At 46.0% G+C, this 14,030-nt stretch overlaps 1 protein-coding gene across 4 annotated transcripts in view; it reads left to right on the top strand.

The window, feature by feature from the left end:
• Positions 1-14,030, top strand: part of HSF1 (heat shock transcription factor 1) — a 69,104-nt gene that overhangs the window by 8,308 nt on the left and 46,766 nt on the right. For all 4 annotated transcript variants that reach the window (XM_064508003.1, XM_026114792.2, XM_026114791.2 and 1 more), the window contains exon 2: positions 10,800-10,908. In XM_064508003.1, coding sequence (XP_064364073.1) covers positions 10,800-10,908 — 109 coding nt within the window. The remainder of the gene's footprint in view (positions 1-10,799; positions 10,909-14,030) is intronic.

The following is a 14,030-nucleotide window of genomic DNA, read 5'->3' as shown; positions in this document are numbered from 1 at the left end:
TGGTAGCGGGCTGCTGTCCAGTTGCTTTCATGCAGCAATGTTGTCTCCTGCAACCTTTGATTCAGACGTCTTTTGTGAATGATTTACTCTTCTTTTGTATTAGCCTCAAGGAGGCAAGGATTAGTACCCGATCTGCAAAGTGGGTGAAGAACCAGCAAAAAGTAGGTAGCATGTTGTTTGAAAATACGTTTATTAAGTTATTGGTGAAGTTACTAGCTGGGCTCCACAAGGTTCGTGGGGGTCTGTCTTCTGTAGTTCTTTTAATGATGATGATTTTGGCATAAAAACAGGGTTGTCCTATGAAGTGAAATGAATGCAGTAGGAAGGCATCGTTAATGCAGAGCCTTATCTTGCAGGGAGACTTGAGTAAGTCCTGAAAAAGATGCAGCTAGAAATGGCGTGACCTTAGTAGTATGAAATGGAAGGTCGTCCAAGAAAATTATTTTTGCTGTCTTCTGGGAATTCATCAGTTAGAAACAACTATTTGTGGGCTTTTCTTATTAATCTGATCAGGGTACTTTTCTGGCTTGAAAACCAGAAATCTCCTTTTATGCCTTTGCGTGTGTGTGTTTGTGAGCTCAGTTTCCTATTCTGGTTCACAGCGTGCTCCCAAGGAATGGTTTCGTTGGCACAGCTGGGCTTTGGCAGCGCTGCGTTTGAGTCAGGAATGAGCAGCGGTGGTGCCTGAATACCTTAAGCTGATATTTTTATGCAGAGTTTAGCAACATGAAGCCATGATCTGCAAGAATTATGTTTTCTTAGCCCTGCAAAACAATGGCCAAGATGGGGGTTCGGCGTATATGGAAAGCCCAAATTGCAGGGCACTAGTCAATGAGCTGGATCATGTGGGTATGAATTGACCGCAACTAAAAATGTAAGTAAAAAACAGGGAGAGTTCTGGATCTCCGTTCTAATAGGTCTTATGATGTCAAAAATAGGCTTTCAAGATGGAGTTGGATTGAATGTGCGAATGGGGTTGTGCTGCAGTCCTCTGCAGTAGCAGGAGGCTGAGCCCAGGGCCCCCCAAGGTCTCGTCTGGCCGGGTGATGCACGGATAAACAGCAGGATGCTCGTTTATTGTCTTTCACTCCGTTGGCTCGTCCTGGTGCAGGATTTCTCACTGTCTCCTCCTTCCCACGAGGATGTGTTTGTGGAGGGAGCCTGCGGCGATCTGGAATATCGCAGCAGACTGGGTCCAGTGGCAACATTACGACTTTCACTGCATGCTGTGCCTGGTTCTTGTGTCAGTATTTCAAAAAAGAAGTTGATAAACTTTGGAAATAGAGACTTTAGGATACGATAAGATGAAGAAACAGTGTTATTGTAAGCAAAAAATATATATATTCTTTAATGAATACGTTTATTAGTGAGCTTCATTGTAGTTGCTAGAAAAAGGCCTAATTTAATCAGCAGCTGTGACCTTAATTCCACCAATATTGTGCATGTGACAGGAGTTTTGTGGTGGGATGTTCAGTGTCTTTTAACTGTCTGTACTTCTTTTTCCTGCTCTGTTGATGTCCGAACCCTTGGTAAACTGGTAAGATTTTGCTTGCACCTTCCACACTGTTCTGTGCACGCAGGTGAAACACTTTCAAACCTGAGCGGTGCTGGGAAGGCTAGTAATGGCATAGGTAAGCTTTATGAAAAATCAGGCTTCTGAGAAGCTGTTTCAAAGCTCTGTGCATAAAACGATGACTTGTTTAGTCTTTTGGACTCGAGCAGGATTCTCTTTGTATCATGCTGAAGCTGGAAGTAGTGCAGTGATTGAGCACATACTTGCAAAGAACCAATGCCAGCATATGCTTTTCCTTTGCAGTTACAAGGAAAGTGAATTTGTTTCGTAGAATTACATGACTTGTTTCCTAAACGTGATACAAAGAGTCTGTAAGCTGTTTCCTGCAGAAGTGAACATATGGCCGCAGAGGTCTGGTCCTGTCGCATCCTCTAGATGTCTGAAACTCGGTGACTCCAGCAGCATGGTTCCCTGAACAGCTGAGCCGGTCCGACAGTCAGCTCCTCCTCGTCCTGCCTCCGGTGCGCGTTGGGCTGCATGGGAGCTGATTCAGCGCTCTGACCTCGCAGGAGACTTCTGTGAGGTTTCTGTTGCTGAATTAGTGAGTTGGATCAGGTCTTCAGGAGGAGAGGAATCTGTGGAGCATCATGGTCTGTGCGCGGTGATGGGAGCGTACAGCTGAAACCAAGGAGGAAGGGAAGGAGGGGGAATTTCTGGTTACAGCAAGGTGGTGCAGGGGTTCAGCTCACCCTGCCCTGTCCCATCCTGAAGCATTGAAGATGTGCTTAGACCCCAGCTAGAGCAGCTGTCACAGGCACCTTGCGTCCAGAATCTCCAGTTCCTCCACTGGACTGGCCTGCCTCTACTACCACTATTGTTACCAACTTTAAACACTCATTTTTTTCTATCTGTAGCCAAAAATATGCGAGTATTAGAAAGGATAGCATCACCCTGTGGCCTTGCTGCCCAAGTGGTTGTAATCGAGAGCAGTGCCGTGTGTCTTGCTGAAGGCACAGTCGTGCTACGTGCTGTACTGATGAGCCGTGCGGAAGGTCACGTGAAGACTGGCTTTCATCGCGGGCTCAGTCAAGGTTTGATGACTCGGAGGTACCTTTAGACACAAAACAGCTCACAGTCAGTTCTTCTGAAAGTGCAAATGTGCTAAATTTAACAGTTCGTAGCATGTGGTGAGAGATCTTTTAATTGCATGGCTTTAGTTCTTGCTGCTTGGATCTAGTGATGTCCCTTAATGTCTTCAGATCAATTAGGTACAAATGCTTCTGAATTCGTGCCGAATAAAGCAACCATGCTCTAATTGGCAGGTGGGTTCTGCCGTTTTTAATTGTGTAGGAAGGGCATCTTCTGAACAGCTGCTGATGGCAAAAAGATTTTATTATTATTATTTCGTTAAAATGTGTGTCTTTCAACAGTCACATCTATTGGAAAACACCTACCTATCTACACACTCATTTCTACTGGAAAACGAGGTCAGGTCATTTGCTTTAAGTTAGCATAAGTCAGCATTGCTGCTCAAAGCAGTGCGTGTACCCTCGTTGGGTGACACAAGTTTATGGGGCTGCACCTGAAACTAAACTAACTTGATCAGGTAAAATTAACTTGACAAAAAACTTGGGTCGTGGAATAATTTCGGTGAGAAGGGAAGGGACCTCGAGAGGTCTCTAGTCCAACCTCCCACTTGGAGTGGGATCTGCTCTGGGGTCTGAGCAGGTTGCTCAGGGTTTGATGGAGGTGGCACAGCCGCTCTGAGCCCCTGTTCCCTGGCTGTCCTCACAGGGAAAGGCTTTTTCCTTACACCCGGCGTTGAAGGTCTGGTGTTTCGACTTGTGCCTGTCGTCTCCCGTCCTCCCACTGTGAAGAGCCTGACTGTCTTCTCAGCAACCTCCCTGTAGGCGCTGGAAGGCTGCTGTTGGTCTCCCTGTGTCAGGGCCCGGAGCAAACCCTGTTCGGTGACTTTAGTTGGCCAAATTGGAGAGTTTAGCTGGCTGAGTCCGAGGTCAGCTCCTTCGCTGGCAGGTGATGTAATGAGTGCTGCTCATTAAGGGGGATCCCTTCCCTTATCCACTGGCCGTGCTCCTGTTTGGACAGTCCGAGGTGCTGCTGGCCTTCCTTGCGGCAAGGGCACGCCGCCGGCTCACGCTCAGCTTGTTGTCTGCCAAGACCCCCAGGTCTTCTAAACAGCCTGAGTCAGGATCACAGACTATTTAGGATGCTTTTGATGTGGTAATGCAGAGCGGTTAATGACTGGCTCCAGGAGATGAATTTAACAAGGTCGTTTGTCACAAAAGCGGCTGTGTTTGGAACAGGAGTAAGTGCTTCCGAACGGGATCCGTGACACCCAGCAAGCTGTGAGCAGACGTCTAAGCCAGTCATGGAGGAGTTTGAGAGGGATGTGATGCCATCCTGTCTGTCCCTGTCTGTCAGTGCTGCCTCTGTGTCCCCAAGGTAATTGCTTCTCTGAAGCTGGGGGTGCAGCCTGCAACCTCCCTCCTGTTCGTTGTGTGCCGGCGTGCTGGAGACAGCGATGGCCCAAGGGGCCGAAGTTCAGGGCTTGGTGTGGTCCTTCCATCCGCCTGGGAACCGGACGACCCGCAAGGCAAGAATCAGAGGAGCAATGAGCAGAGCCTCAGTCCCTTTCCCTCACCCCAGCAGCGTGCATTTTTATCCAAAGACTTGTAAATGCGTAAGCAATCCCTGCAACAGGGACCAGAACCCGAGTTAACCCGTTTGCCTGAGCGCTCCCCGTGCCGCGGGGCAGCCTGGCTTCAGCAGTGCCTTAATCTGGCACCGGTGGATTAATCTTGCTGTGAGCAGTGACGGGGTCACAAAGTTCCCAGCCTGGTTCTTATTTAATATCTCAGGTAATAGATACAGAGGTCTTCCAGTTTAAATCTGACCATGCAGATTATGAAGTTGAGAAATGTGGACTCTCGTGCTAGTCTCACAGATTTTAATATTAAGTTTTAAAAAACAAATGTGAACTTTTTTTTAATAACTGCCATCGTTGATCAGCTTTTGTTTTATATGGATTTTACTTTCTGGTGTGACTTAATAAAACTCCAGCAAAATTATTTAGCTCTTTATGCTAATTCATGGTTTTGCTGCTGACCCTCCCGTCTGGATGACTCCACTGTTCAGTGACATTTGCACGATCGTGACCTGTCTCAATTTTCGGAATAGCTCTGTTGGTGTCATTTCACAGGTGTGTCAAGCGATAGGAAAAAGTACTGAGCCTTTTATTTGTTGCGGTTAAGTCAACACCTGCTGGATTTTCCTGCTTGTTTTCCAGGCTTTTGACTCTTGCAAACTGAAAATCCAATTATATACAGCATCTTAAGCTGTACTTTAGAAATGCGACTTTTCTCTCCGTCTCTGCGCAGCGGTAGGTGACCTCGATTCTGCCGTGCTCTGCGCTGGAGCCAGCTCAGCGTTGGGCAGTCCGTGGCCGCTAAGGCTCCCTGCTCACCTGGGTGATTGAGTGCAGTCTTTTTTTCCTTCAACTTTCTCCCATTTTTATTATTTCTGAAAAATATTTTGTGGTCAGCAGTGCATTAAGCAGAAGTAATGAATATTTAAAATCACTTTGCCGGTTGCTTGGAGGTTTGCAGTGGGCCCTGCCTGCTGATTGCCGGTTCAGATAGGAAACGGGCAGCCGACGTCATTTCTGGCCCGTTATCTGGTGACCTGGGAAGCATGCTGGCTAGCGGCACGACAGGTAGCACAGAAGGTTTTCCCAAATAAATTTGCTGGGAGCGAGGGATGCCTGCCAGTATGTAAATAGCTAGGGCAGTAGATGTGTTTTTAAGTTCTGTATATAGAGTGGAGGATGGAAAGGCAGAAGCACGATCCTCAGGATCGTCCATTGGAGAAGCTGGTAGCTCTTCAGGGCTGGCTTTTGGGTGGATCACGGTTTTGAAAGCCCTCAGCTGCTCTGGCACTGAAACGGTGCCCAACCGTCCTTGCTTGACTCGATTTGTTCACTTGGTAAAGGTGAAAACCTAACTGTTCGGAAAGCCATGGCAAGGATAGGCACGCGGTAGGGTTTACGCTGGATGTTCAGTTTGTGAGCGTAGACAGCAAGTAACACGCTCCGGGGAAGGAGCAGAAGGTACAGGGCAAAATTTTGGTGTGGGATTTTGAATTTGAATGCTGTATCAGGGCTTGGAGGGGCTCAGGGTTTTATGCAGTCTGGTGCCAAAGGATCGCGGTACTTCTGAAAGGAGGACTGCAGCGGAGTCTTATCCTGTGAACAGCTTCAGTGTTTGCAGACTCATAGTTCTAGAAGCTGCGTGTGAAAAGATGTACAGCTTTTATCCTCAGTCCGGTTCCATATTTTTTGCCCCTTAACTCAGGTATTCAATGCCATCGAGAACTGGTTAAGAAAAGTGCTTAAGAAGCTTATTGCATTATAGAACTACTCTCCCCTCTGTAAACCCAGGGAAAAGATGTTTGCTGAGCCCACGATCCTTTCTGTATTCTTAATTTGAAAAGGTTATTGAGGGCTTCTGTGAAATCTCTGCTACAGGGCATGTGTAGACAGTAGGGAAAGAGAAGTACATAGTGTGCACCGGCTTTTAAGCATTATTTGGACTAGCAAGGGGACCATTTTACACCCAGCCTGAGACAAATTCAGCTGACGATTTTCCAAAAAAAATCCTTCAAAAACTCCTTTTGGACATCTTTTATTTACTGCGAGAATGGATGGTGTCTCAAGCCTGCTGGCATTTGCAGGAGAGGAACGGGACGAGCGGTGGGAAGGGGAGAAGGGATGCCAGTGCAGATGTGGAGCTCTGGCGGTGCCGAAGCACGGCGTGGGTGGTCAGAGCCCGTCCAGACGAGGAGTGCGGCCCGGCGTTGGCCAACGCGCTTGGGATGTCTAGTGTTACATGAGTCATTTTGACTTCTCGCTGGCCCCCTCTTAGGGACAGCTTAGACTTCTAACAGAACAGCCTGATACACGCTGAAATGTTTGATCCTGTGTCTGAACTGGACTGGAACGTGTTGGGATAAAAGTAGGGCAAGTTAAGCAAGATAAGGCTTTATTTCCCTTACCATCATAAATTTTGCGCTATCTTCTGAAAAGAGATGTGCTTGCCTGCCTGCGTTTTTTCTTCTGTTTCAACAGCTCTGGTAAATGCTGGGAAATATCTACCTGCTGCACTGTCCCATCAGGCCACGTCATTAACATGGAGTGTGGTTCCAAAAGGCAAAGAGAACAGACGTCAGAAAGACAAGCTTCAACTTTTGGAGGGATTCCTTAGAGTCCAAGGGGCTCAGATTTTTATATTTGTATCCCGTAATAGAGTGAGGGAGAAGTGGGACTTGGAACGGGACCTCCCCCCAACATAAGACCCCCAAAATAACCGCCCCTCCCAAAAAAAAGATACTTCACCTCATTAGTAAAAGCTGTTTATTTCTAAAAGGAACATTAATGGCTAACTAGTCTGACCCTCATAGTTTTTGAAGTGCTTTGGAAAAAATTTTTGAAGGGGAGAATAGCTAAAGTCAGAAGTAAATGGAAAATGGGATGAAATGTAACATAGACATACCAAAAACTGGTTGTACCAATTCATCTCTCCTAGTCTGGGTATGAAATCCTTTTCTAGATGAAGTAATTGGGGTAGATCTCATGTATCTGGACTTGTGTAAGGCATTCGATACCCTGCCACATAGGAAATCATAGGTGAAACCGGAGAAGATGGGGATTAGTGTAGGAATTGTGGGGGAGGGACTGGCTTATGGAGGAACAACAGGTAGTTTTCAGAGGGTAGCTCCAGCTTGGAGAGAGGTCAGTGCAGAGCTGTTCAAAGACCACATCTTGGAGCGGTCTTTATGAATGCTGGTTTTTTTAATGACCTTGGCACGGAAAGTGTGTTGAGAAAATTTTCACAGAACACAGTTGTCTTTTGTTAATACGGCAAAGGTCTGGGATGCCATGCAGAAGAAACCAGGCGACCTTGAGAACTGCAGTAATAGAAGTGAGGCAGGTTTTGGTACTGCATATGCAGGATTGAATTAGTCCTAAAGGCAGAAATAATTCTGTCGCTTAAAGGCAATTTAGTTAAGGTTCGTTTCCCTGTAAACATCTTACGTACCTTAGACTTCCCTCCCTTCCCGCTTATGCCTGTGTCTTCTACCGCTTCGCAGCAGCGTACGCTCAGCTGCTCTGAGCAGTGGTAGCTGTGCGTTGGGCACGGTGGACGTGCCGGCGGCAGCCGAGCCCCGCGTAACGCATAGCAAGTTAAGGCAGAAATGCCTTTCAGTGGAAGCACCGGTTTAGATCTGTCTCTGCTATTTAGTCATCAACATGTTTTTAATAAAACTTGCTGGCACTCAGTACCCTTAAGGCCCTGAGACTTGGCTGAAGTTGGCTGTTGGGTTCAGAAACTGAGGAGAAAGGAAATAGGAAGTATGATCCCCTAGGAAGTGGGAGCTTGTCCGTTGGAAACTACATACCAGCATGATCTACGGTGTTTCTTGATCGCAGAACGGCTATGAGCTGTTAATGTGTTGCAGCCCACAAATGTCACCGTGGATGATAACGTGGGTGCTCCACTGCCTCCTCTCCAAGCACCGAGGGCCATCGTTCGAGGTACTGCGGTGGCCTCGGTTGAAACGGCGATCAGTCCTCTCTGCAGTGATCATTACAGGTTCAGTGGAAGCGTGTTAGGTGGGTGAGGAGATTGAAGGACTGATTTAGTGGGAAGAGACTTTTACATTGATCCTCAGCTTCTTTCATTTTGCTCTGCTGTTTTTTACATCTGTAAGTAAACCGGAGCGAGCACCAGGAAGGGAGAAGAAGAGCTGGTTAAGCAGAAGGGTAGTTGCTGTGAGTACGGGAAAATGAGTACAAGCAGGCCATAAACAGTCTGGAAATTAGAATATTTCTAATAATTGCAGAAAAAATGCTTGTTCAGATTCCCATTTAAGTGGCGCAATGTCAAAAGTATATATATATTTTAGGATGAATCTCTAATAAACTTGTGAAGGCAGTTCACCAACGTGGGGCTTCCAGTAGCGTTGGGTCTGATGGCCTCGGAGCCTGTCTTCAGTTCCTTCTTCTTTGCCCTTCCTTTGAAGATACAGTTACTTTGCTGAGATTTGGGTGACACTCCTTGAAGTCGAGGGACATAAAAGCCATCCTTCTATGAAAATAAGAGAAGAATCTGTTATGCTGCTTTGTGGCGCGGATAGACTCCCCATGGAACAGCTAAAACTGGGAAGATCATGCAGAGCTGGTCAGGAGCTGAGTTGCGTGGGGAAGGCACGTTCAGGGATCTGCAGGGAAATACAGAGAGCTGAGTGTTTTGAACCGGACCCAAGCACAGCAAAGGCTGTAGCACCAAGACGGCTAGCAAACCTCGTCGCCCTAGGGGAAAAAAGCAAGAGCTTTTGGGTGGAGAAAGTGCAACCAGAAGAAACCAGCTTGGAATGGGATGCAAAGGGTTGGGTTTTGGGGGTGGAGGGTGGTGTTTTGTGGACCGCCCTCTCTTTATGGAGATAGACTAGCGTGCACTTTCTTCCTCTGTATCCCTCTCTAATGCATTCTTAATCTGCTAGAATCAGCTCAGAGTACTCTTAAGTAGTGGATAAGGAGTAAAGGACCTTAATGAAAACAAATACTCAGAAGTAGGTGAATCGTCTGAAGGAATAAGGAAACTCATCCTTGTTCCAGGGAAACCGTTAGGACGAAAAAGCCCCAGCTGCCAACTTTTCGTAAACCTCTTAACCTGTTTTTCTTATTGGCAGGCAGAATCTTTTAAAGTCTCTTTGTTTTTTATTTGGAAGTCCTAATTCTTTAGGATTAATGCTGCATTGAGCTTGCCCAGTCACTTTAAAAGTAAGACCTGCCTGTCTGAGAATCAGATCTTGCGGATCTGCAGTCTGGTACTGTTAAGTCCGTTCGGAAGACCTCGGCCTCTCCTTTCCGCCGGCGGCGGGTGCCGGGGCTCGGAGGCTCGCGGTGCGCCGCGGCGGTCCTGGTGCCCGGGGCCGACGTTTGCCGGGCTCGCGCTCGTTCCGCGTTGTTAAACGCATCCCGAGTTCCTGTGCCGCCTTGCCGGGATGAAACTCCGTTCTTTTGCTGTTTTGCAGATGCTTTTGTTGACACTGTGATTCCTGCTTAGAAAGGTAATGGAAATCATGCTTGGAAAAAGTGGCACCGCAGACTTGAAGGCTAAATGTCCATAATATTATCTTAGTGGACTCCTAGTTACTTTTAGCATTAAGGTTCATATTGGCAATAACTTGTTTTCCAGAATTTGGTAACAGGACTGCCTCAGGGTTTGGGAGGTGCAGGAACACTTCCTGATGTCTCCTACCTGTTCCTTCTTTTTAAATCCACATGGAGAAAAGTTGTATCAGTGGCAGTGAGAAATAACAACTTGTTGGTCCGTGTTCCCTCGGTCTGCCAGGAGCAGTGCGTGTTGCTTTCAGCTGCTCCGGACCTTTTTTGTCTTGTTTTCCCAAAAAGTCTCGCTTTGTATCGTGCAAGGTCTTCATTTCCAGCTGCTTCTGCCTGTCCCGTGTGAGCGTGTCAAGCTGTCTGAGGTTGGCAGCACACAGAATTGTTTTAATTTGTTTGCAGATGTTGAAGTTGAAAGTCAGACTAGCCTGGTTCTCTAATACACTTGGAAGAGTTTTGACTGTTAGATATGAAAACAAGTTAATTGGGACAAGTTGTGGAATTAATACGTTTGCAGTCGTGCAAATCAAGGCTTAATCTTGGTATCCTGCCTAACTTCCTGAGGTTTTTTTTAGTCTCTGGGGAGTTGTGCTTTGCTGGTTCTTCCAAATTAGCAGTAACTTAATTACAGCATGTAGAGTTGTCAACTGACTGTCAGTTCTTGATAACTAACAGATGCGTATCTAACAGATGCATATTCTTCTTCCGAGCCTAATGCAAGGAAATGTGATTTAACCGCCCTTTAGCCCGGGCACTAAGCTAAGGATGCCCGTGTGGACGCCAGTCCTGGCTCAGCTGATGCAAAGGGACGTGTTGAACTGTAATAACTTGATCAGGAGTTGAACCGTGTAGTTTAGGCCACTCTGAACTGTGTTCATGGGAGCTTGCGTTGGTCAAATGATAACAGCTTCAAACAAAGCTACTAAACTACAGTTCTAGCGGTAGCTAAGGGACTCGGAGAGATCAGATCGTTACTGCTCTCGCTCATGGTAACGTAGAATTTACATTTGTGAAATGAAAGGGTGGGTGAGCTTCTCTCCTGTTGCATAATGGTCAGTTATGTTTTGTTTTGTTTTTTGACAGAGCGGAAACAGCTTCCATGTGTTTGACCAAGGCCAATTTGCCAAGGAGGTGCTTCCAAAGTACTTCAAACATAACAACATGGCCAGCTTTGTACGGCAGCTCAATATGTGTAAGTATCTTTTGGGCAGCTCAAAGGGCAAATTGAAGTTTGTCCTGAAATAAGGTTCCATTCTTCTGCATTAAACCTGGGCAACGGGAATTCCATTTGACTTGGGAGTATCTGCTAGCTTTGCAATCACTCAAATTTTAGTGACTCAGTAGTAGTTTTAAGGTTGGCCTCTGCTGAAGGGAAGAACAACTTCTAACAAAGTGACTGCCTGCTTCAGACTCGTGGAGACTTCTTTTATCTTGGTATTCCCTGATTATTAGAGCAAGAGCTCTGAATGCTTTCCTTGTGCTCACCTGTCATCCACATACGAGATGGCCCTCTTTGCTGTGTGCACACTGTGTGAGGAAGGAGGAACTCAGCTGGCATGCTTCCAGCTAGACAGAATGTGCCACACATGACAGCTTGATAATTTTCTTATCACTTTCTTTAGGGGGTGTTGCTGCCAGAATCATTTAAAGCAGGCACTGACTGAGCTTGTTCTTCTAAACCGGCAGTTATTTTAATTTTCTTTCCATAAAATCATAGCCAAATAGGGGTGGAGGCAGGATCAACTATATCCGTATGGTTCCTGACGGCTGTGCATCTAACCTGTTTTTTCAAAGCCTCCAATAACGAAGTTTCTGTAAGTGCCTCATCCTTTCGTGGTAAGGGTAGTGAAGAGCAAGAGTAGATTGCTGATGTCTAACCCAAACCTCCCCTGCTACAGTTTCAACCCTTGACTTCTTTCCTATCTGCTGCAGACGTACAGAAGAGATTCATTCCCTTTCCCTTTGCATCAGTCTTTTTGTCTTTGAAGACTTAATACCTCTACTCAGTCTTTTCCTTTTAGACTAAACAGCCTGTTTTTTCCTCCAATCTTGTAGGTTGTTTACCAGCCTTTAATCATTTGCATTCCCTTCTGAACTGTTGTCTTGTTCCATCCCTTTGCTGAAGTGCAGTGCCCAACATTGGATATATTGCTGAACAGAACAAAAACATACTTTTTCTTGAAGGTGATACTCCAGTGTATACATCCCATTATGGCACTGGCCTTTTTCTCAATAGTCTGACATTGATTTTTATGTTCAGCCCACTACAGCCCTCAGTTCCTCTTGTGTTTAGCTACTGACTACCCAATAGTTTTCCCTCCCATTTGTTCAGTTTTATTCCAGCCCCAGAATTGTATCTTTTACTTGTCAGCAGTGAATTTCATTCCATTTGTTAGACTCATTATGAATTGCAGTCCTGTCCTTCAACACGTTTGCAGCTCTTCCCAGCTGTGTTTCATCAGCCAGTTTAGTAAACATATTCTATTCAATCCTTCATGCCATTAATGAAAATACTAAATAGTACTGGGCCCACACTCCTATACTCAACACTACAATAACTCTTCATTACTGCTCCCTAAATAAGGCTTTTCTATTGGTTTTCCACGTATTATATCAGTTTCATCTCAACGATTTCCATGGTTTGAGAATGTTGGGCTTTGATTGAGATGTCTACTGCTTTTCTAGTGATAAAGCTTGCTAGCCTGTCATGGAAGATGATTAAATTGGTTTAATGAGCTTACCCGACGTTTTTCTTTTTCTTTGTATTTATGCACACCTGCACGTGGAACGAGGCACTTGCTTTTGCATCCTTCTCTGAGAAGGACCAGGAGCTCCTAGAGAATTAGGGACTGTTCCACTGCACATCACACTTCTGGAGAGGTGTGCCCAGGACACCAAAACCTGCCGGGCAGCAAGGATGCCGTAGGGCTAGCGGCACATAATTAGACATTTGGCATCCAAACACATATACACTATAGATTATCTCTGATTTTTCACATTTCTGCCCCCCACACCCCCCCGAGAGGAGAGAACGCGTTTGTCTGGCAGGCAGCAGGGCTCAGCTCCTGCCGCTGCTGGCAGGCCGGGCCGGGGGGGGACGGGAGGGCAGCCTGCAGGACAGGCTCCTGCGGCGGCTTTGCTTCCCTGCTCAAGTCTGGTGACCTTTCCAGCTACACTTCTCTCGTCTGTCCTGTCACCACGTCTGACCTGGATTTGGGGGGGGATGATATTTCTCTAAAGCACATGGCTGCAGGTGTCTTTAGTGCTCGCATGTCCTGGAACACTTTGGAACAGGATCAGCATAAGCATTAACTTGTAAAATAAGGCAAGGGCTGCCTCTCCAACTTATGCTGTTGTAACTAGGGAATAATAAGAAGAAAGCAAGCTGTCTGAGCTGTTCCATCTCACTGTGTACGTAATGTTGAAAGGTCGGGGAAGGGCAAGGGGAATAGCATTCATCTGGGTGTCAGCTCCTCCTCTCCATAGCAGGGGTAGAAGAGCTGGAACAGAGTTAGATTCAAACAGACAAAAGCACATCTTAGTGATAAGGTTTTCCTTGGGGGGCAGTGGAGGGGAAGGCATGTAATAAATCTCCAAGATCAAGTTAAAAGACAGGAGTAAAACTTCTTTCTGACAGCAGCTTTCCTGAACAGTTCAGTATTTCTGGAAAAAACACGTTATGCTCAGAAGCTTGAATGGAGATCTTTTGGAAGGCCTCAAGGGTCTGGTTCTCCAAACAAAACTCCTGCCTTTATCCAAACTTTTGGATGTTTCTTGTGTTTTCTCTTACACTACCATGGTAGCATGGTGCAGGATCGTGATGATGCAGAGCTAGACTTCACATAGGGCAAACAAAAGAAAAGTTGCCTGCTGGAGTTTCTTGCACTAGAAAATGAATAAATGTTAACTTCTGTTTTCAGGTGTTAACTTTTTTCCTCTATGCTTAATCTGTATTTTAACATCAGTCCTGTTCTTTTCGCTCTGTGTCGTGGAGGCTTAAATTTACTTCAGTGAAGTAAGGGACTTGTTAGCTCATAATTGGCAGTTTGAGGATTTCAGTTTATTTTATAGTTGAGTGATATTAAGGCATGTGTGTGTCCAGCGTTAAAAGTACATGCAGAGTTTGTCCCCACACTGTTTGTCCTGTTTGCTTGAAGAACAGAGATTGCTAAAGGAAAAAGGTGCTGAAATGGAGCCTGGTTGTCTACTCTCAGTTTACTGGGATTTGCTTGCTTCACTTCTAGTACAGCTGTGCACTTACTGCTGCAGTTTTCTTAAATAACTGTGTGTTCAGTGTAATTGTGTGTTTTTATG

The sequence above is a fragment of the Dromaius novaehollandiae genome, chromosome 2, assembly GCF_036370855.1.
Source record: "Dromaius novaehollandiae isolate bDroNov1 chromosome 2, bDroNov1.hap1, whole genome shotgun sequence".
In the NCBI taxonomy this organism is placed as follows: domain Eukaryota; kingdom Metazoa; phylum Chordata; class Aves; order Casuariiformes; family Dromaiidae; genus Dromaius; species Dromaius novaehollandiae.
The sequence above is the reverse complement of the archived record's forward strand: the minus strand, read 5'-3'. Positions and strand labels throughout refer to the sequence as shown.